Below are 24,823 nucleotides of genomic sequence, written 5' to 3'. Positions count from 1 at the left end.
CTTGATATTATAGCTCCAATATCATAGCAATTCTTTCCTTTTATCATATGTTTGCCTAAAAAGAGATATCGGGAAGAGAACTCCACAAATGCGATTAATGGTGGAGAGTATATATTTAAGATTCAACCCGGCCGAACTTAACACGCTTTCACTTGTTTTACACTCATATGATTAGTTATCATAATTTGGTTTGAAAAATCAAAAAATTAAACAATTCAGAGATGATTTCCAAATACAGAGTTGCCAACTAGTTCCAAAATTTTGTTTTTGGGCTTTTCGAACTCATAAGCGTAAAACAGCGTTCTTACTTTTTGAAGATTGCTAAGTTCACAAATTGATTTTTGCCTCTGAAACTGTTCATTGGGCCCACCATGCTGTGGTCGGGTAACCTTCTAGAAATTATCAGTCCAACCCAAGCCCCATCTAGTCGTCCAGTACGCCAATAGGAAGTATCTCTGGAAAATTTTAAGCGTTTGAATCCAAAGTATTTTTAACAGATCGTAGGACAGTTGGATGGACGGACGGACAGACTGACATGTCTATATTGACTCAGAATATCAAGACGATTTAAAATGTACTACTTTATGGCTTGGCACATCGATAGTTCAAAGTGATACAAACGGAATGATTAGTATACTCTCATCCCATGGTGGTAGGCAAGTAAGTAACAACTTCCGGCAAACCTGCTTGGGAAAAATATTTGTTCTGCTAATGAGGTCAACACTTTTCGATGTAAGCATAGTTATTTTTGGCCAAAAAATGCCTTCACATGAAATACGATTCTATGTACTAGTATGTCGTATTTATCAAAAGCCCCCGGAAGGTATTAATAAACTCAACAAGCCGGAGCTTACTTATGTCGCCATTAGCCACAAATTCCGTTGTTTTAATTAATTACTATTCATTATCGATAGATTATGAATCAAATACTATTTTAATTAACACAACCATTTTCTTAATTGATTTTGGGTCCTCTTTGCACTCTTTGCGCGTACGAATGTGTGTGTGAGTGTTTGTGGTGCTATGCCTTTTTAGCACCATGTAGCAATGTCCTTTGCTCCTACAAAATGTATTTTCAAGCATAGCACAGTTTGTGGTAAGAGCCATCCACAAGTGTTTTCATGGCACATAAATATTCATGGCAACAACCTCTAGTACTAACCTTCAGCCACCACTCCACCTGTAAGTTTGTCGTCCTTCGACTTCTCATTTGTCATAATCGAGATAGAAAAAATGTATTTAATAAATTGGTTTATTGTCTCATGTGTTAACCGTATAAATTGCATGGCATTATTTTAATTTCGCCCTTTTATGACATTTCTAAACGAAAGTCCTTTGACATTTCAGTCGAGCAATTGTGGCTTAGGGTTTTGTGGGTCCCCACTGGCCAGAGTTCAGTTCAGTTCCCTCAACCGCTCATTGTCATCCCATTTGGCCATCTGGTGGCTTGTGCCAAACAAATGAAATTGTCTTGCTTGGAATATGAAAACATAATTGCATGTCAAATGTAATTTTTTCCCTTCTGCTCGACTGTCACGTAGTAGTAGTGGTAGTAGCAGTAGTCTTGTGCTCCACTGTGGCAGAGATAGAGGTTGTCAAGGCGGTCCCTTTGTATCAGCATTTAACATTATTGGACAGTTAGTTGACTGGTAAACATATATTTCAACAACATCCCCCCGAGAATTGATGGCACGCGGCATAAAAAGTAAGCAAACGATGAAAACGTGTGCCTGGAATCAGAAAAAAAATGAAAATTCTGCCCCAGACGCAGCACATTTGTCACATCGTCAGCACCATTAGTTGAGTGTTGGAAGCAAGTAAGCGACCAACCAACCCACCGACCAATTGGCCCAGTCATTGTCACTGTTTACGGCATGGCACGTTGCACTTGTAGGCGTCATAATCGCCATGATCAACTAAGTTACTGCACCTCAAAAACTACTCCATGTTTGTGTAAGTACTTTTGCACGTCATTTATCCATGGGAAATGCTTTAGCCCCATCCCCTCCGTCCATACACCAACCAACAGTTGATGAGAAGTAAAATAAACAAAACAAACCAAACCTGTAGGATAAAAAAGGAAAGCTGCGCTAATCTTGTACTATGTTTAAATTTATACAGGTTGGCTTGGTTTTTATATGTTGCAAATGAAAAATTTTGCCCTTGAACATTCCACTAAGAAACAGGGGCAAACTTCTCAAATATCAATGAATGTGGTCCGATACAAGTTTGAGCTCAATGATAAGGGGCCTCCTTTTTATAGCCGAGTCCGCACAGCGTGCCGCAGTGCGACACCTCATTGGAGAGAAGTTTTACATGGCATAGTATCTCACAAATGTTGCCAGCATTGGGAGGGGAAAACCACCGCTGTAAATTTTTTTCTTTATTTTGAACTCAGTGGTTCAGCGTCATAGGCGAACATGCTAACCTCTGCGCTCCGGTGGCCTCCCGCATTATTTATATGTTATACTTTAAAGAAATCCGTGGCCACTGAGTTAGCATGACGTTGAAAGCCTGGTTTTGAATCCTGGCGAGAACATCAGAAACATTTCTACCGGTGGTTATCTCCTGCTAATGCTGGTGACATTTGTTAGGTACTATCTTCTTCTTCTTCTTATACATAAAAATCAATTTGTGTTTGTTTGTTAGTTTGTGTGTTCCTTATAGACTCAGAAACGGCTAAACCGATTTTCTTGAAATTGTCACAGATGGTGCATAATGATCCCGTGGTGAAAATAGGGTACTACATTATTTGATATCTGAAGGGGAAGGGGGGGGGGGGGGGGGGGGGGGGACCCTTCCCCTTGCCCTAATTTTCAGAAACGCCAGATCTCGGAGATGGGTGGTGCGATTTAAGCTCTCATAGAGTACCCTAAATAAAAAAATTTGGTATCCAAATTTCGTATGGCTACCTAGGGGGGCCGCCCCCCTAAATCGGACATATTTACTGACCTTGGCAATATGGGACTCAAATGAAAGGTATGTGCGAGTAGAATATGAATCTAATAACCAAATGTGGGACCACGTTTCTGGGGGTCCACCCCTTCCCCAAAACACCCTTAAACAGGACTTATTTACTGACCATGGGAATATGGGGCTTAAATAAAAGGTATTTGAGTGTAAAATTCGAATCGGATATCCAAATGTGAGACCAAGTGTTTGGGGGGCCGCCTCTCCCCAAAAACATCGCCCAAAGGGGACAAATTTACGACCATAGCAATATGGGGCTCAAATAAAAGGTCTTTGGGAATAAAGCACGAATCTGATATCACAACACCCCCACAACACCACCCAAAGCAAGTATTTTCTGACTATTGCAATAGGAGGCTCAAATAAGAGGGTTTTTAGAGTAAAACACGAATCCGATAAATTTTTTCAAGGCCAACTCACTGAGTGGCCGCCCATCCCCCAAATCTCCTCCCAAGCCGGTCATGTTTGCCGACTATGGAAATATGGGGCTCCAATTAAAGGTATTTGGGAGTAGACCAACTGTCTACGGGACGTCCCACCACCATAGCAACACCCAAATAGGACCAAGACAATTTGGATCTTAAAGAGAGTGGAACTAAATATTTATAGATTTTAGGGCCAATACCCCAAACCGGACATGTTCATGGCAAAATGGGGTTCAAATAAATGATATATAAATATATGAGAATAGAGCACGTTGCAGTTATATTTTCAGGGCATAATTACCGAAATGAAAGGTATTGGGGGGTAGAGCAAGAATTTATACCCACTTTCGGGACCAATTTTCTGGGGGTCTACCCCTTTCCCAAAATACCGCAAAAACAGCAATTTTTTACTGACCATCGCAATATGGGGCTCAATTTAAGATGTTTGGGAGTAGACTACGAATTTGATATCCAAATGTAGGACTATGTATTTAGGGCATCACCCCTTCCCCAAAACCCCCCCAAAGGGTAAAAATTTTTCGACCATGTCAATATGTGGCTCTAATGAAAGGTATTTGAGATTAGAAAACAAATTTGATAACCTTTTTTGGGGCCATGTGTTTGGGCGACGCCTCATCGTGCAAACTCCCCTAAACCAATGGCAATATAGGGTTTAAATAAATGGTATTTGAAAGAAGAGCACGATGCTGATATTTTTTCAGAGCCAGGTGTCTGGGGGACCACCTCACCGCCGAAAACACCCCTAAATAAGATATTATGAGAATATCGGGCTGAAATAAAGTATCTTAAGAATGGAGTACACCTTACATCCAAACTTAAATTCGAAGACCAACAAAGATCATATGGGATTCAGATAAAGGCACTTATATTGTTAAACTGTTAGTCAAGCGATATACTATTTTCGTTGCATGGTATTTTACTAAAAGCTCTTTAATTGTCGAAAATAAATATTCCAAGGAAAATTTTGTTCCATATAAAGTGAAGGCACAACGTAGCGGGCCCGGCTCAGCTAGTGCTATATAAAAACTTCTTCCCCAAGAGGTGTCTGTCGCACTGGAACACGCCGTTCGTACTTGTTATAAAAACGAATCGGACTGCACTCATTGTTCAATCAAATATAACGCAATCACACCATACGCTTCAACGCCAAAGGAGCTAACAAACCAACTTTAAAACTGCCAAAGATATATTAGTGTAAACTTGGAAACACTTCGTGTCAGCTACTCTAAATCGCAGATTCGAAAGTCCTAGTAATTTCAAACAAGTACGGAAAGGCAAAAGTAGGGAGGAGCCGACTATATAATACACTACACCACTGAGTCTATGTACTACTTTTAATACATGGAACCTACGCCGAAATCTAGTCAAACTTAATTTTGCATACCTATTGAAATATAGAATTGAACCTTGTAAGATTTTCTTACGTAGGCTCAAAATTGAGGCTACTACAGCCTTAAAGGCCCTATCGGATGACAGATATAAAGGGTGATTTTTTAATTATTATTTCTTTGGGAAACTGGTTTAAACAGCTCACACACGTTTCGTGTTTTGTTTCACTGTCAAACATCTTCAGTTTGGTCTATAATTTAACCATGTATCGTCTTACAAACAAACAACGCTTGCAAATTATTGAACTTTATTATCAAAATACGTGCTCTGTTAAGAAAGTTTGGTTCAATGGGTACGTAAAAAGACAGTGAAGATCAGCCAGAAGCTTTGCAAGAGCTGCCAATGCATCCAGAAAAAGTCACAGTTTGGAGCGGTTTATGGGCTGGTGGCATCATTGAACTGTACTTCTTCAAAGATGATGCGAATCGTAAAGTAACTGTGAATGGTCAGCGCTACCGTGATATGATATCCAACTTTTGGTTGCCCAAAATGCAAGAGTTTGACTTGATATGTGGTTCCATGCGGATGACATGTGGTTTCAACAAGACGGTGCCACATGCCACACAGCACGCGTAACAATGGACTTGTGAGGCGAGTTTGGTGAACATTTTATTTCAGATTCGGGACCGGCCAATTGGCCGCCTAGATCGTGCGATTTAATGCCTTTAGACTATTTTTGGTGGGGCAATGTTAAAGCTCATGTCTATATATAGACAAGCCCGCTTCAATTGACTCATTGGAAGACAACATTGAAGGAGTTATTCGTTAGATACCGGCCGAAATGTTGGAAAGAGTATGCCAAAATTGGACTAAGCGGATGGACCATTTGAGGTGCAGTCACGGTCAATTAAATTTTTACGAAATTTCGTGCTTATACTTGGACATCAAATAAAATACCTAAATTTTAGGTGAATTTTGTAGGGATCGGACCCAAGTTGTGGTTTCAATAGCCTTAAAAGGTCATATTGGATGAAAGATATACAAGCAAGCTATATCTAAATCTGAACCGATTTTGGTAAAATTTTGCACATATTAAGGCGTCAAATGAAACACCGCTTTAGTTAAGGTAGCACCGAAACTGCGGCTTCTACAGCTTTAAAAGGTCATGTCGAATGAAAGATATATATGGGAGCTATATCAAAATCTGAATTGATTTTGATCAAAATCAAACAAAAAGTGACTTATGCTAAATTTGACGACAGTCGGGGAACAAATGTGACCTGTACCTTGTTTACAAGAATATATGGACAGACGAACATAGCTAAATCCAATGAGGATGTGATTTCAAGCCGATCGGATAAGGATATGTAACGATATGGCCCTTATACAATCCCAACCGACTTACACTGATAGGAAGTATTTATGCAAAATTGCAAGTGCCTACCTTTACTCCTTAGAATGTTAGCGTGATTTCGACTGAAAAAACAAACGTATGGACAGTCGAATCAGCATGGCTATCTCGGTATACATCGTTTCTTTTGAGACGCTGAAGTGAATAATATAACTGAATGATTTAAACGGCAAATGGCAGATAAGGGTTTGAAAAGGGTGCTACGCCTTTTTGCAACTAATCCTTTTCAAACATTCATAAAGTCTATAAAATGAATATTTGAAAAGGTTGCTACGCCTTTTATGTGCTTAGTTTTGGCTTATCAAAGTAAAAATTTGTAAAAAATGGTATTGAAGTGGAGTATTTTTTTTTAATGTTAGATTTGTTTATCCTTTTTTAAGGCTTAATATTCTTAAATTATAAACCAAAAAAAATTTCAATTTTTTTTTCAATTTTCTGTAAAATTTTTATCATAATTCGTAATTTAGTTTTTTTTCGGAAATTTTAATTTGTGAAGCGTATTGTGAAGCGTAACAGTATGTGGACTTCTGAAGCGCCGTCCAACAGACTACAACACTATATAGCATTTTTGGTCTGACAACCACAGAATATACACAGTGCAGTTTTTCCAATGGCTCTCTTGCAGGTGTATAAGGCAAGCATTGTATTTCTTGTCCTTTCCAAAATGTTGGATTTGAAGTTAAATTTCCGGTCCAGCAATACACCCACGTATTTAGAGCTTTAGGTAAATGGAACATTCTCTCCTCCCTACGAGACAGGTGTTTTTGTAGTTAAGTTATATCTCCTGCTGAAGAGAACTACATCTGTCTTGCACGGATTTACGCCTAGACCACTTTCAGTAGCCCACTTTGGTGTTGCACGTAGAGCTTCTTGAAAATATCTCTTGGAGTGCTGAGAAAATTTCCTCTAACCGCAATAGCCACGTCATCAACATACGTGCTGTTGGACGTAGAGCTTCCTGAAGTATATTTCTTAGAGTGCTGGGAAACTTTCCCCTAACCGCAATATCCACGTCATCAGCATACACCACTTTTACAACTTTTTCTTCCAGAGACAAAAATATATTGTTAATGGCTATATTCCAAAGTAGAGGAGACAGTACACCTCCTTGATTCCAAGATTCCACCGATTTCAAGCCTGCCGAAATGTATCTTTTAGTAAGTAAGTTATTAATAAACTTACTTACGGTAGAGTTGATGTCTAGAAACTCCAACTCCTTCATGATTGACATCGGTTTTACGTTATTGAAAGCATCTTCAATGTCAAGAAATGCTACCAGTGTATATTCCTTGACAGCGAGAGAACCCTCTATGTAGGCGACTAGGTCGTGAAGGGCAGTTTCAGTGGATTTGCCTTTACTATATGCATGCTGCTGCCGCGACAGGCGATCACCAGGGATCTTTGCCCTAAGATATGTTTCTATCAACCTCTCAAGAGTCTTCAGTATAAAGGATGACAGACTAATAGTTGTAAAATCTTTCGCCTTCGTTTGGAATGTGCTTTTGGAATTAAAATGACTTTCGTGACCCTCCATCCCACAGGTATATATGACATTCTGATACAAGCAGAGTATATCTCCCTTAGCCAGGGAACCAGTCTATCAGATTTGAAATGATACATCATCAGGGCCTGGCGACTAAAAGGAGCCGAAACTTCTTATCGCCCAAATGATTTTTTGGCACAGACACATTTTCCCCAATAACCTCCGACGAATGCATACCACTGACAACCTCTTCTGGCGCCACGTTGTCCGTTGGAGAATTTCCCGGGAAATGTGTATCAACGAGTAGTTCTAGTGTTTCCACAATAGACATTGCCCATACATTCTCTGACCTTAATAGATCTCGAGGACAGAATATCCATGGTAAGTATTGTGCAAATTGATCTATAATCTGATATAGCTCTCATTTAAACCAATCCCCCGAATAGTCGTCTATAGGGCTTAGAAGTTTAAATTTTTGCCTGATTTGGCAGATATTTGGTATGTTAGGTCACATATGTCCTTCAACTAAGTTCCAAATCCAAATTTTGCCCATGAACATTCCACAAAGTAACAGGGGCAAACTTCTCACATATCAATGAGTGCAGTCCTTTTTATAGACGAGTCCGAGAGGCGTGCCGCAGTGCGACACCTCTTTGGAGAGAAGTTTTACAGGGGCCTTCTTTTTATAGCCGAGTCCGAACGGCGTGCTACAGTGCGACACCTCTTTGGAGAGAAGTTTTACATGGCATAATACCTTACAAATGTTGCCAGCATTAGGAGGGGTAAACCACCGCTGAAAATTTTTTCTGATGGTCTCGCTAGGATTCGAACCCAGGCGTTCAGCGTCATAGGCGAACATGCTAACCTCGGCGCTACGGTGTACGGTGGCTTTTATAAGTAGTATTGGTGCTTCCAAGATTCGGCTCAGCTGAAATAAGCCCTTTTTTATGTTCAGTGTTCACATCATTGGAGATAAATGACATCTTTAGCAAAGGGTTGGAAGTGAGAAATAGATATAAGGCACATATGACGTCAGCGCTTAAATAATTGATTAAGAACCATATAGAAAGGGAAATGGATAAAACGTAAATGATAAAACATATGTTAAATTAACCACAACCTAGAAAATCACTGTACGAAACAGATTTCGAGTAAAAAAGGTCTAGAGAGCTCTAAAGACAATACGCAAATATGACCCTATTGGATTCATAGATTTCTTTTATAGAGGTCTTAAATAAATTTCTGTTCCAAATTTCAGCGAAATCGGATGACAGATATGTATTTGACCCAAATTTGTACGACCCAAATTTGAAAGATCGGTTTTATGGTAGCTATATCCAAATATGGTCCGACTTGGATCATATTCGGTACGGCCTTAAGAGGTATAAAAGAACTTAGTGATCCGAATTTCAACATAATCGGCTGAAACATACACACAATTGGAAGATCGGTCTTTATGAGATCTATCCAAAACGTGAACTTATATGGTCCACTTTTGATACTAAGTCTTCTACAATAATAAAAAATATCGGTGCCAAGTTTTATACATCTACGATGACTTCTATTATTTTTGTCCAACTTTGCTATGAACTTACGGCACTGTGCCACATACCAAATTTTAGCCAAATCGGAACAAAACCTAAGTCTATTAGGAGCTCAAGAAGTCAAACCCGGAGATCGGTCTATATGGTAGTTAGATATATTTATTTGGGTTTGGCGTGACTGCTAGAGGGCATAAGTGTACTTTACGTACTAAGTTTCTGCCAAATCAAACGAAAACTGAGGTGTCTAGGGGCTCAAGAAGTTAAATTCGAGGGTCGGTTTATATGGGGGCTATATCAGTTAATAGACCGATTCGGATCATACTAGGTTCGGATGTTGGAAGTCATAAAACAAACCATTGATCCAAATTTCAGCCATATCAGATGAAAATTTAGCCAACTAAGGGCTCAAGAACTCAAATCTGAGGATCAGTTCGTATGGGGGCTATATCAGTTTATAGACCGATTTGGATCATACTTAACACGGAAGACAAAACAGAAGTTCATGTGCCAATTTTCAGCCAAATCGGATGAAAATTGAGGCTTTTAACGACCTACATCTATAAGTAGTTCAAATACAAATTTGCCCATGAATATTCCATTAAGAAACTGAGACAAACTTCTCACAAATCAATGACTGCTTTATGATTCAATTTTAAGCTCAATAATAAGGGACCTCCGAACGGCGTTTTTTACATGGCAAAGTACATCACAACAATTTGGCCAGCATAAGGAGGGGATAACCACCGCTGCAAATTTTTCTGATGTTCCTGCCAGGATTTGAACTCAGGCGTTCAGCGTCATAGGCGCACATGCTTACCTCTGCGCTACGGTGGCCTCTATAAGTAGTATCGGTGTAAAAATTCAAGCGGATATCTTTATTCGTTGGAACCTTATCGTGATTTCGACAGAGGGATATGGCTAGATCGACTCAAAATTTCAAGACCATCAAGAATGTATATACTTTATAGGGTCTCAAATCAAATGTTTCGAAGTGTTACAAACGGAATAACTAGATAAGTATGCACCCACCGTATGGTGGTGGATATAAAAATATCTAAAGTAAGAAAATCTAAAGATTGCAAAAATTTTTGATTTTGTAGCACAGTGTTCATGTTAAATTCCCACTGATAACCACAATAACCAGCCAACTCAGCTCCTCCTACCCATCAGCAATTTTATAAATGAATTCATATCAAAGAATTTATTAGATTGGTGGGAGGCCACATGAAGGATAAAGAGGATAAACGGTACATGTATAAAATTTGCATACATGACGTTTGTTTAAGAAGATGGTTGCAGAATGGAGGAAACTGCTTATAGTTAAGAGCAAATGTTAATACAAATTTACCGCAAATACTGCATTAAGAAACGGCAGGGATCCTTCTCTGATATCAATAGGTGGTGTACCTACAAATTTAAGATCTATGATAAGAAACTATCTTTTTATAGGCGAGTCCGTTTGAACGTGCCGCTACGCGATATGTCCTTGTACACAAGATTTAAATGGTTGACGAACTCAAAAATGTCACCAGTGTTAGTAAGAAATAACTCTCCGCTGAAGAATATTTCCTGACATTCTCGTTGGAGTCCAAAACGGGGCAAAATTGTCGCCCCGTGCTTCTTCGCTTTGCAGCTTATACTCTTTTGGTGCGTATGGGGTCTCTATACACAAACAAAAATTAATACAAAACAGGAACATTATTCGAAATAGCTGAGGCAATAGTTCGCGGAGGTCGTGTAATCGCTTGGCATTTGCATTTAGTGTTGGATTAATGAGATATCAATTTGTTTCTTTTTAGAAACCAATTTTTATAAACTTTATCGATAAATCTGCCAGCAAACACAGTTATGTTCAAGTTACAATGATTTTAACGGCACGTTGGCTCACCAAATCGTAGTGAAAAAAAAAAATTTTAAACAATATTTATCAAAAAGTTCTTAACCAGTTAAGCTACAAGTAAAAGACCAAATTTGAAATAAAGTTTCATAAAGTATTTTTTCGGACCATTTGCTATTTTATTTCGCGGTACTATGTGCCCACTTCTAATTTAGGCCCTCTTCTCGATGTATTTAGTACCCATACACTGATACAAAAATAATGGTAAATTGCCTATGTATGGTGGTGTTATTTTATTCACATTATTGGCAAATTATTTCAATACCATTTGGAACTACTTCAATACCATACGAAAAGCCTGTTATGAATTGACGGCACCACGTTTATAGTCTTCTTTCGCGGCAAAAGTATCAGAATATGGGATATTCAAATGTTAATAAAACAATTTCGGATTGGTAAAAATTGCAAATTTTGCCCATGAACATTCCACTAAGGAACAGGGGCAAACTTCTCACATATCAATGAGTGCAGTCCGATTCAAGTTTAAGCTCAATGATAAGGAGCCTCCTTTTTATAGCCGAGTCCGAACGGCGTGCCGCAGTGCGACACCTCTTTGGACAGAAGTTTTACATGGCATAGTATCTCACAAATGTTGCCAGCATTAGGAGGGGAAAACCACCGCTGAAAATTTTTTCTGATGGTCTCGCCAGGATTCGAACCTAGGCGTTCAGCGTTGTAAGCGGACATGCTAACCTATGCGCTACGGTGGCCTCCATTTTAATACCAAACTGTTATTGGTTTTAGTACCAATTTCGGACCAATAACAGTTTGGTATTAAAATTAATACCTGTTTGGTTTTTTACATTTTTATTCGGTATGAGAAACCATATCACACGAAGACGAAAAATTTTTGTCCTATTAGTCTTTCATCCTTTATGAAGAAGACTCTGAAGAGGTGGATCGAAACATACATATTTTCCCATGAACTTTCCTTTAAGGAAAAGGGAATACTTCTCACATATCAATGAGTGCAGTCCTATTCAAGTTTTAGCTCAATGATATGCGGCGTCTTTTTTATGTCGAGTACGAACGTGGTGCCGCTTAGCGACACTTATTAGAGAAGTTTAACATGGCTGGATACCATAAAAATGTCGCCAGCATTTTGTAAGGGTACAACCACGGCTGAAAATATTTTCTGATGTTCACGCCAGGATTTGAACCAGGCGTTCAGCGTCATAGGCGGACGGAGGCCTCTAATAAAATGTGAAACAAACATGAAAACCCTGGAGAAAACCTGTAACTGCAACAGCATGCATATAGCAAGAGCATGTCCACTGAAACATCCCTTCATGACCTAGTCGCCCACACAGAGAGTTGAACTACAAGCAGTGTCCGACAGACTGGCTCCTTGGCTTAGGGAGATAAGCCAAAAAAAGAATTTTGAAAATCGGATCACAAGTGAAGATTCGGTAGCCCGAACAATTATTCAAAATACCGAGGTGACCAGCTTTAGGGGCCTGCCAAGACCACCTAGGGCCTTGAAAACGACCTTAATAACACCTCAGCTCTAACCATTCCAAATTTCAAAGAGATATCCTTACCTGTTTTCACATGGCCCATTTTTTGCTAGTTTCTTCGATTTTCCCCCACTGTTTGACGTGATTATTGCGGTTAGGGGAAAGTTTTGCAGCACTCTAAGAGATATACTTCAGGAAGCTCTACATGCAACAGCGAAATGGGCTACCGAAATAGGTATAGGCGTAAATTCGTGCAAGACAGAGGTACTTCCTTTCAGCAAGAGATATAAGTTGCCTATAGTGACACTTTTCACACTTCAGGAAGCTCTACATGCAACAGCGAAATGGGCTACCGTAATAGGTATAGGCGTAAATTCGTGCAAGACAGAGACACCTCCTTTCAGCAAGAGATATAAGTTGCCTATAGTGACACCTGTCTCATTTTTTCGAGAAAAGAAGATTCTATTTACAGAGAACAGAATGTTTAATTTACAGAGAGCGCAAAATAACGGGGTGTACAGGAAATTGATCTTCTATTCAAACATTTTAGAAAGGGCAAGAAAGGTAACTCCTACTGTTCAATACTCAGCCGTATCAAAAGAATTGGTTGCTTGTGCATCGCAGCTGCATTGAGGACGGCACCATCTGTGCAGTACCACTATTCCTGATAGAACTGATTGAAACTACGGTATCCCTGGTAATAGAAGTTACATCGACTGCTATACAGACGACCAGATGGGCTTTGGATTGTACTATGAAAAACTAGGACTGGTTATATCTAGAAAGTTATCCGACCACTATAGTGTGTATCAAGAGGAGCTCCTTGCAATTAATGAAGTGGTGTAATGGTTGAGATACTATGTCACAACAACGGCGGCCATTAAATCTCTGGGAAACATATCTCTGAATTTAAAAACCGCCTTTGACTGTTGCAGATCTCTCAACCAGGTTGCAAAACAGTTCAAAATACAGCTGCTCGTGGTGCTGGGCCATAGAGATATCCTAGGGAATTGAAGAGCAGACAAGCCAGCGAGACTAGGAACTAACTTATATATGCCGGGGAAACTGGAATTTGTGGGTATGCCTTAAGCGACATGTAAGTTAGGTCATCAGGATCAGCCCCGAAGAACAACGACTTACAGATTGCCACAAAGTGGGGGTTGTGAACACTCCAAAATTATGTGACTATCTATCTTTCTAGACTTGAAGAGGTCTACCGCTTTGCTGTCGCTGGCTAGAACAGACATCTTAGTCATTGCGTCGCATTGTATCATGACAGGTCATTGCCTAATTGACAGACTGATGGTTGCAAGTAACGACTTCTGCAGAAGGTTTGAGGATGACGAGGAAGAAGAGACTATAGAACGTCTACTGTGTGTGTATCCCGCACTGGCTGTCAAAAGGAGCAGCACTTTAGGTTTCGATTTCTTTGAGAAATTGTCTGATTTAGCGATAGTGAACACTTGCAAGCTATTGGAATTTTTAAAGCAATCTGAATGATTCAATGGTAGTAACTAGAAAGCATTATTCTTCTCCTGTTCTGTGGTATCACAACGGATGAAAACGTCTAAGTGAGTCTGATGGCAGACTGCAACATAAACCTTATCTAACCTAACATTAAATGTCTTATTGCGATTTTCGGTTAAATTTATCACTTCCCCTTAGACCTTAATGTGCACTTTCCCATTTTCATTTTCCACTACACTTGAAGCACTTGTTTAACATTGTTGTAACCAACATCGTTGAAGTACTTTCTTAATAATTGATTATTGATTGAACTTTTGATCTTATTACAAGCAAATTTTCCTTCAGCATCAAGTTTCGTTTCTCTTTGGATAATTGCTGCACAATTTGACCTGTCACGTTCTGCGCAATTAATTTTGCATTTCATGGCAATTGAAAAAAAAAATCAAACATTTTACGATACGATAATTAATTATCCTTTGAATAGCAATTTGGTTGTTTTGCACTTATCACACCAGCCCCCGTTTATCGAGTGGTTTTTGTATAAATTTGTAGTAATTAACTTTTTCTTTGACCCCTGGCAACGTTTGCAGGGAAAACAAAAAACAACAACAACAACGCCAGGGACGACGAAGAAGTCAAACAAGCTAATATTTGCTTGAATAGTGTTTACTTGCAGACTTTCCTGTTAACAACATCAATGTCAGCGGCAATCCTTTGGACACACACACACACACCCATACGCCCACCTTGAGCCACCAGTTAACTAGGGGCGGAGGTATGGCGGTGGGTAACTATCAATTCACACATCCTTGCACATGGAAATAAAGTTTTTGAAACATGTCGAGTATATCCAGGGAGCTTACCTTGGTGTTAATGAATTCACATGCCAAATCCTTGAGCGTTTTCAATGTTAAAACATTGGCAGCTACCGAGACAGCATCGCGTACACTACCAAATTGGAATAGAAATGTCACCTCTGGCCCCTCCATAATGACAGCGTCAGCAACTCGTTTGCCAACAAACACAACACCTTGACTATCACTGGGAACTGCTACACTGGTTGGCGCGGTGGCTGGCTGGCTAGCCGCCTGTCTCCGATGTGCCTGGCAAAACTCCCTTGGTCGTTGTGAATATAGGTGAAGTGGAAACTGGTGGGATACAGGGCAGCTAACAGCCGTCTGTTGAGAATCTTTGTTATGCTGGTAACCGGGCAAATATTTTTCGAAAACTAATGAACCATAAAGGATGTTGTTAATCGCTTCCGAAAATCCTATAACACCCAGGATCCAGTAGTGTGAGTATTAGCTGGCACCACCACAAACAGACTGCCTGACTGGCTGGGTGACGTGTTAGTGGTCTTTGCTATGGATGTGGTGAATGCCTGATGACTGAGCGCTGATGGGTATAGTTTTAGTTGCAGCTGTTATTGTAGGTGTTAACACTTTTCCAGTTGCTTTCAGTTTAGTTCCGTTTCCTCCCGTCCTGCCCTGATGTATTTGGCTTTGTTGATTAATGGACGTCAATGTTGATTTATATTTATTTTCCTGCAACAGAGCAAAAAACGAAAGGAAAAAAAATATTTGTTAGAATGGACATGAACATGGATTCAACAAACAACCTAACAGGCTTTTGTGTATATCCTCTTAAATTAATGAAATTAACTCAACAAATATGTGTTGCTTACACACACACACACACATACACACGTTTACTTCTCTACACACGTATGAATGTATGAAATTGTATACGTGCATCGAAATTGCCCAACGATTCCCAATTCATCTCTTAATTTGGGGATATAATGCTTAATTAATATTTGCTAAATGATGATATGGCTACGCAAAATGAATTTTTGATTCAATTACGTATGAAATACGAGCTTCAGTGTGATGGAGTGCTCGATAATATATGGTTACTTCGGCTTTCGTGACTTATGTCCCATGAACAATTGGTAAGGGTAATTATAATTCAGGCCATCGTGGTGGAAAAGAAATATCTCAACTAGATTCTCGTTGGAATCGAACAAGTACTTGTCTACAGGCATTTGCTATGGTAGGGCAAACGATTAACTGAACTCTATCAAGAATATCATTCGCTAAGTACTTTCTCTACAGCATGGCTTTCTACAAACAGAAGCCAAATGGGAAATCGAAACCTTGAAACTAAACTGAGGTTTATACAAATTCCAAATTTTGCCCATAAACATTCCACTAAGGAACAGGGTCAAACATCTCACATATCAATGAGTGTAGTCTGATTCAAGTTTAAGCCCAATGGGGGCCTCCTTATTATGAACGGCGTGTCGCAATGCGACACCTCTGGAAAGAAGTTTTTACATGGTATATGGTATAGTACCTCACAAATGTTGCCGGAATTAGGAGGGGATAACCACCGCTGAAAATTTTATAATGGCCTCGCCAGGGTTCGAACCCAGGCGTTCAGTATCAAAGGCAGACATGCTAACTTCTGTGCTACGGTGGCCTCCCTGCGGCTGGGATGAGCCTTGGATTCCAGCCAACATGAAATCCAACTGAGAAATGATTAAGGCTTTAACAGTACAAATTTGGGGATGTGATCTTGAATCTTGATAAGTTAATAATTAGAAGAAAAATTTCTTTTCAACAACTTAAAACTCAATTCAATTTTTTAAACCTATGGGTACTTAGTCTTTAGGTCCGAGTGGGTTAAGTTAAGTTTATGTGGCATCAGAGTCACATTGACGATTTCGTCCATTATGATACCACAAGAACCGGAGAAGGAAGATGAACCATCCAGATGGCTTTAAAAAGCCCAACAACTTGCAAATGTTCATATCCGCTAAAGCAGAACTTGTGTGAGACAAAGAAATGAAAACCTAAAGTGGAACTCCTTCTGACTGCCAGTGCGAGACACACACACAACAGAGGTTCTATAGTCTCTCTTTCCTCGATGTCCTCACTGCTTAGCAAAAGTCGTTACTTGTCTGTCAGCATGTCTTCAGTCTGTCACCTTGTTTTCCAATCAGAAAGTGACCTGTAATGACAGACACACGGACTGAGAAGTCTGTTGCAGCCAGCGACAGCAAATCGGCAGACCTCTTCAAGTCTTGATTAGTTTTGATAGACCTCTTCAAGTCTTGAGGTATTCACAATCCCCCTTTGTGACCAAATGTCAGTCGTTGCCCTTCGGGTCTGATCCTTAAAACTTAGCTTACATATCGCTAGAGGCACACCCACAGAATCCAGTTCTCCCGGAATGTGTAAGGAAGTTACTAGACTTGCAAGATCGTCTTCTCTACAATTCCCTAGAATATCTCTACGGCCCGGCACCCAGAACAGGTGAATTTTGAACTGTATAGCCATCACGTTGAAATATCTACGAAATCCAATGGCTGCCTGGCTGTCTGAGAAGATATTTATACCAATCGTCGTAATGACATTATATCCTAGCCATTCCACCACTACTTTAACTGCAAGGATCTCCGCTTGATAAACAATACAATGGGCGGGCAATCTTCTCGATATGAACAAACCTAGTTCTTCAGAGTACGCCCCAAAGCCTACAAAGTCCCAAAGTCGTCTAGTTCGAAACCATCCTTATAGAAAACTATGCCGGGTCAAACCTAATCCAACCAATTTTTAATAAAAAAACAATGAAATCGTTATTTGAAAGAAAGGGCAACTTTTAAATAAATTGGTTTATGGAGTTAATAACCTGTTTAAATGGATTTTTGAGCTCACCGTAAATCAAAATTGCAAAATTGTTAATAAGTAATACAAGTTCCTTTATAGGTCCGATTTCAACAAATATTTTAATTGAATGTAACGGTTTATATGACAGCTATATCAGGTTATGGTCGGATTGCAACCATACTTGGCGCAGTTGTTGAAAATCATAAAAAAAACATCTCATGCAAAATTTCAGCCAAATCGGATAATCGGATTGCTTCCTGTAGTGGCTCAAGAAGTCAAGATTCAAGATCGGTTTATATAGCAGCTATATGAAAAAATGTACCAATATGGTCCATTTACAATCTCAACTGACCCACACCTATGTGTAGTTGAAAAATGTTTTTATATTACAGTGTGTTTATATAACAAGTGTTTTACCGTTCTATTAAGTTTATTCAAAGTTTTATTAAAAATGCATTTACTTTCTTTTAAAAAATCCGCAATTACTTTTTGGGCAACCCAATATATTTCAAACTTATTTAAATGGGGTGCAGATTTTTTTGATAAATTAAATCGTAATATAAACAAATTTCATTGCAACAATAAATCTGTTTTAATAAATTAAATTAAATCCAAATGAATAGTGGTATATTTTAAAATAAACCTTCGCTATGAATGGAAAATCCATTAATCTGTAATGCAAAACAATTGACCTAAATGGATTTTCCTTAAAATTGCAGGATTGAAAACCCCATTGACTCATGTATCTCATGAATAAACATCAATGTACACGGATTTTAAGTGTAAATGACTGTAGTCTGCATAAAATTAATTGATTGACTAAATAGTGCAGTTCGGCAGCGACACCTCGCTGCTAAACTGAGAAAACATGTCACCAGCAGCAACTATTCTCTTCAATGTTTTAAATAAATTCATAGGAAATATTAAAAAAAAATCCATCACCCAAGAAACGCCTATCAAGGCAATGGCCAAAATGCCCCCCATTATCACAATAGTAACAAAAAACAAACAACAACACTGTGTTGTCTATACCGCATCGAATGACTGACTATAAGGAAAAAACCCAAACAATTTTTTGATTAGTCATAAGAGAATAAAAAAAAATAATACAAAAAAAAAACAAATTCAAATTTCAATTCAAACACAAATCCAAATATTATAACAGACAGGGCGCAGCTGCAGCCATGATAACATGGATTTACAAAAACTACAACAACAACACGACCAAACTTCCACGAGAGTAAAAATTAACTACGCAGACGTTACACTCGAGCAAACAGTCGAACAGATGGAATGTTCTCAATCAATTCCAAAGAAAGGTATTTCCCTTCTCTTTGAGTTTCGTTTGATATAACATTCAGTGTACGTCGGTGTGTGTGTGTGTGTGTTTGTAATGGAATGGAATGCAAGTCTCATAAATGACAGAAGCTTTCGGGCATAACCAAAGAAAACGTCATACACTGGCTGGCAAACAAAAACACACTCAGTGCACATAGACTCTCCCCCCAACTCTCGGCATCGTCTCGTATGGTTAATGAGGTAAAAGAATGGCAGCCAAAGCAGCAGCAGCAATTTCTTTAATGCCTTATATGGCCTGAAAGAAAGACGACTATGGCTTAGAGGACAAGAGCCAGACTAGAATAGAGCAGCTACTTATGGGGACAGAGAGTAAACCATAGTTGCCAGATTTTTTCACATGAAAAATATATTGCAATGCATTCGTATTCCCACAACTTTATTGAATATAAGGGAATTTCTAATACGTGGAGCAACAGATTAGGTGTTAATTACACATGAGCTTTAAGAAAACATATGGTAACTACGTCAACCATGACCCGGAAATTGTAAAAACAAGTAAAAAATGTGCTATGTTCGGCCGTACCGAGACTTGGGTACTCATTACCATGGATTCTGGAAAAAAATACATATGATCGTATGAACTCAAAAATAACATATACTCGTATAAACACAGTTTATATCGGCGGCCACCATAGCGCAGAGGTTAGCATGTCCGCCTATGTCGCGGAACGTCTGGATTTGAATCCTAACGAGAACATCAAAAAAAATTTTCAACGGTGGTTATCCCCTTCTAATACTGGCGACATATGTGAGGTAAAAAGCCATGTTAAAACTTCTCCCCAAAGAGGTGTCGTACTGCGGCACGCCGTTCGGACGCGGCTAAAAAAGTAGGCCCCTTATCATTGAGCTTAAAATTTTAATCGAACAGGACTTAGTGATATCTGAGAAGTTTGCTCCAGTTTCAGCGAAATCGGACAATAAATGCGCCTTTTAAGGGGCAAAGACCTAAAATCGAGAGATCGGTCTATATCCGAATTCGGACCAATCTGGGCCATCTTTAAGACGGATATCGAGGGGCCTAACAGACTAACTGTCCCAAATTTCAGCAAAATCGGATAATAAATGTGGCTTTTAAGGGCCTACGACCTTAAATCGGCAGGTCGGTCTATATGGGGGCTATATCAAGAAATAGTCTGACTTCGAACTTAACCTGCCTATGGACAAAAAAAAGAATCTGTGCAAAGTTTCCGCTCAATATCTCTATTTTTATACCCTGCACCATAGGATGGGGGTATAGTAATTTCTTCACTCCGTTTGTAACACCTCGAAATATGCGTCTAAGACCCCATAAAGTATATATATTCTTGATCGTCATGACATTTTATGTCGATCTAGCCATGTGCGTCCGTCTGTCCGTCCGACCGTCTGTCTGTTGAAAGCACGCTAACATTTGAAGGAGAAAAGCTAGACGCTTGAAATTTTGCAAAAATTCTTCAATCTTTGGACGGATAAGAATTGCGCCTTATAGGGGCTTAAGAAGAAAAGTCGGGAGATCGGTTTATAGAGGAGCTATATCAGGTAATGGACCGATTCAGACTATATTTGTAACGTATGTTAAAGGTGATAGGATAAGTCGTTGAACTGCGCCCTCTAGGGGCTAAAAAAGTGTAATCGTGAGATCGTTTATATGGGGCTATATAACATTTAAGACCGATTCAGGTCATGCTTGGCACGTGTGTTGGAGGTCATTGAAAACATCATAGTAAAAAGTTTCAGCGAAATCGGATTAGAATTGAGTTCTCTAGAGAAGTATTATCGGGAGAGAAGTATAATCGAGACATTGGTGCATTTACAATCCCGACCGACGGACGGACATGGCTTAATCGACGTAAAATATCATGGCGATCACGAATATATAAACTTTATGGGGTGTTAGACCATTGTGCGCCTTTTGTGGCCCCTGGACAAAGATCGGATCGGTATATATGACATCGAATAGTAAATGCTCCTTTGTGCAGTCAAGACCATAAATCGGCAGATCGGTATATGTGAAAGCTATATCCAAATATAGACCGATCGGGACTATATCAGGCACGGAGCTTTGCACAAGTGATTGTGCCAAATTTCAGCGACATCGAATAATAAATGCACCTTTTGGGGGCTCAAGACCTTAAATCGGAAGATCGGTATATATGGCAGTTATATCCAAATGTAGCCCGGTATAGACCATACTCGGTGCGATTGTCGAGGGACCCAACGCAATTAATTGTGCCAAATTCAACGAAATCAAGTAATAATTGCTCTAGACTTAGATCAGGAAATCGGTATATATGAAAGCTATATCCAAATATTGACCAGTCGGGACCACATATATGTCAAAAAGCTTAAGACAACTCATTATGACAAGTTTCAGCGAAATAGGATAATAAATGCGCCTTATGTGGGCTCTAGACCATAAATCGGCAGATCGGTATATCTGACAGGCACGGACTATGTAAAGCACGGATGTCGAAGAGCCTAACACAACTCATTGTGGCAAATTTAATCGAAATCGGGAAGTAATCGGTCTATATGGGTGTAATCGGGAAGTAATCGGTATATGTTGCAAACCAAATGACAAAATGAATATAACCCCATTCTTAGGTTTTGGTTATAAAAATGCATTTAAAACGCATCTACATTAAGGGTATGTCCACAAAGGGTGTAGGGGTTTTGGAGCAGGTGACCAACTTTGAGGTGACGAACTTTGAAGACCCATCAAATGGCCCCGAAGTTTTGCACATCATGGTCAAAACCTCGGCTATACCGATTTAAATTTCGAGACGATATCTTTATCCGTTCAAAAATGGCAGACTTATTTTCTCTATTTGATTTTCCTTTCTCACTATGCGTTGTTGGAAGTCATAACAAAACACCATGTGCAAGAATTCAGGCAAATCGGATAAGAATTGCGTCCTTTAGAGGCCCATGAAGTATAATGGGGATATCGGTTTGAATGGGAGCTGTATCAAACATTGACCAATATGACCAACTTGCAATCTCAACTGACCGATATCCAAAGAAGAAGTTGTGCAAATTTCAAGTGGTTAGATTTTCACGTACGAAAGTAGGCGTGTTTTCGATAGACGTACTATCACTGACGAGGTGTAACCACCGGAATGACGAAGTATACCCCCATCCTACGGTGGGGCAGAATCGAAGCGATGATAGAAAACCTGACGGTTCAAATATCTGAGAAAGTACTTGAAGGCGAGTGCGAGACGCAGGTGACAATATTGGTCTTGGTTTGACGGAACTATGGTATTGCTATCTAGTAGGTCATGCTGGGATGGAAGTACAGGCCTCAGCGTTTACATCGAGGACTTAGATAAAAAATTCTGCTTCCGACTGCCTGACAGCAGGTGGCCATGAAGGTGGAAATCCGGTCGAAATGCAAGGTGTGTGATGATACAGTGTCAACGCGAAGACATCGAGGGTAAACATCTTGAGGGTATTAGCAACAAGAACGGCAAGCAAAAGCTGCACCATCCAGCATGGTGTTGACAAAGTGACCGGACATACATTGGTTCCTAAAAGTGAATCAACACACATGCATATGTTATCCGACCAACCATTAATATTCGTTAACCGAATAACAGAATGAAACTTCATCCCTTTCACAACGTCTAGTGCACAGTTTTTTAAAAGATTGAAAACGTTGTTGTATTCTGTTGAGTATCGAACCTGTGTTGAATCCATTCCATTGAATGTTTAGCAATACCTCATCATATTGCACCACAGCCGGCTATGTACATGCAATGTTTTTACAGTCATTTAAGCTTAAGTTTGGTATGCATACACATTTTGAAGGAATTCTGTTCACAACGTGTGTTCACAAAATCTAGACGACTATTAAAAATATTTCTGTGTATGATACTCGAAATGGCAACATTAGTGCATGATTTAGCAATGTGCTTTTTCTATCAGTGCGGGTGCCTACACTCACAAAAATGCTTATCTTAAATATTAGTTGATTACATAGTATACATTAGTTAATAATCCTTACTCACGTTTAGTAAAAAATGTTTAAAATTCGTAAGAAAATTGAGATAAAACTAACTATTCATGAGTATAGATGAAATATTGTAGTTAAAAACTCAGGTGGTTTTAGTAATTTTCCTTATTACAAATTTCTTTGTAATAAGCAAGCACTTTACTAAACATGGGTAAAAGCATATTGTCGTCGACGATAACCCTTCTGAAACTTATTACTGGTTGATCTTTTAAAGAAAATTGGATTTTTAGTTCAGTATATGTTACTAAAATGTTTACAATTTTGAATTGTTGAGTTCACAATAACTTTCTCAGAATAAGCATGATTTAATAACATTTAGTTAGTGTTGAACTAGAATTGAATTTGACGACTCCAAAAATATATTTAATACTCCAAAAATATATTTAATTTTTTTTGCTTTATTTTAAGTTATAAAAATAGTAATATATTATTGAACGGCCAAGGGTTTTATAAAGGCGGTTTAGTGGTACATATTACGGCCAAATAGATGAATGGATTTTCATAAAATTGACATCAATCGAAATATATTTTTCCAGAGAAGCGACGAATATGTCGCTGGTTGATCTTTTAAAGAAAATTGGATTTTTAGTTCAGTATATGTTACTAAAATGTTTACAATTTTCAATTGTTGAGTTCACAATAACTTTCTCAGAATAAGCATGATTTAATAACATTTAGTTAGTGTTGAACTAGAATTGAATTTGACGACTCCAAAAATATATTTAATACTCCAAAAATATATTTAATTTTTTTTGCTTTATTTTAAGTTATAAAAATAGTAATATATTATTGAACGGCCAAGGGTTTTATAAAGGCGGTTTAGTGGTGCATATTACGGCCAAACAGATGAATGGATTTTCATAAAATTGACATCAATCGAAATATATTTTTCCAGAGAAGCGACGAATATGTATGAAAATTAATTTTCCTAAAAGAAAATCCATGAAAATGAGGAATTAGTTTTCAATAAATGAAAAAGAAACACAGCATTTTTTTTTGGGTTTTTATTAATTATCCGTAATTTGTGTGAATGCAAAGCCAAAGGTGGAAGAATTAGTGGCGATTGTGCGAGAAGTTTCCATTTTGGCACTAATGAGGATTGCAGTATCATGTAGCAATAGTAGCAGTTGACGTATGAGGAATATCGCGAGTGTATAAAAAAAATTGGATTAGCCAGAGGATACTTCCTTGTGGTACACTGGCATTAATCGGTTTAATGATTGAGTATTCATGTTCAATTTTAACACGAAAAGAACGAATCTCAAGATAAGATTTTATAATTTCATAAAATTGCTAAAATAATTTGTATAACAAGCCTCGATGTCTTGACCAACGTCGAGAAATACTGCGGAACAAACATTATTGCGTTTATTTGTTCGCAATATCTATTATTCGATGAACCTGGTGAACAGTTGAGTGATTGTGTATAAACCAAAACTGATGGTTGGAATCAATCGCCGACTTCTTAGTGTTGATTGGACACTTTTTAGTAATAGTTATATCCTACACTACTACTGAGGTACATGGTATTATAACTTAGTGCATTTGTTTGTAACACCCAGGAGGAAGGGAGATAGACCCATTGATAAGTGTACCGATCGATTCAGAATCAATTTCTGATTCCATTTAGCTATGTTCGTCTGTCTGTCCGTCTGTCCATGTTAATTTGTGTACAAAGTACAGGTCGCAGTTTTCATCTGATGGTACAGGCATGTTTTTGGCCTAGAGACGAAGGCTTTTGGAAAAAATCGATTCAGATTTGGATATAGCTCCCATATATATATGTTTGTCCGAT

General features: G+C 38.8%; 1 protein-coding gene across 1 annotated transcript in view; it reads right to left on the bottom strand.

Moving 5' to 3' along the window:
* The window catches only part of LOC106084041 (serine/threonine-protein kinase D3), a 132,845-nt gene that overhangs the window by 37,373 nt on the left and 70,649 nt on the right, over positions 1–24,823 (bottom strand). Inside the window, exon 3 of the mRNA XM_059363363.1 lies at positions 14,868–15,548. Coding sequence (XP_059219346.1) covers positions 14,868–14,993 — 126 coding nt within the window. The 5' untranslated portion in view covers positions 14,994–15,548. The remainder of the gene's footprint in view (positions 1–14,867; positions 15,549–24,823) is intronic.

Source organism: Stomoxys calcitrans, chromosome 2 (genome assembly GCF_963082655.1).
Source record: "Stomoxys calcitrans chromosome 2, idStoCalc2.1, whole genome shotgun sequence".
NCBI classification, from domain to species: domain Eukaryota; kingdom Metazoa; phylum Arthropoda; class Insecta; order Diptera; family Muscidae; genus Stomoxys; species Stomoxys calcitrans.
This window is presented reverse-complemented; position numbering and strand designations above follow the sequence as displayed.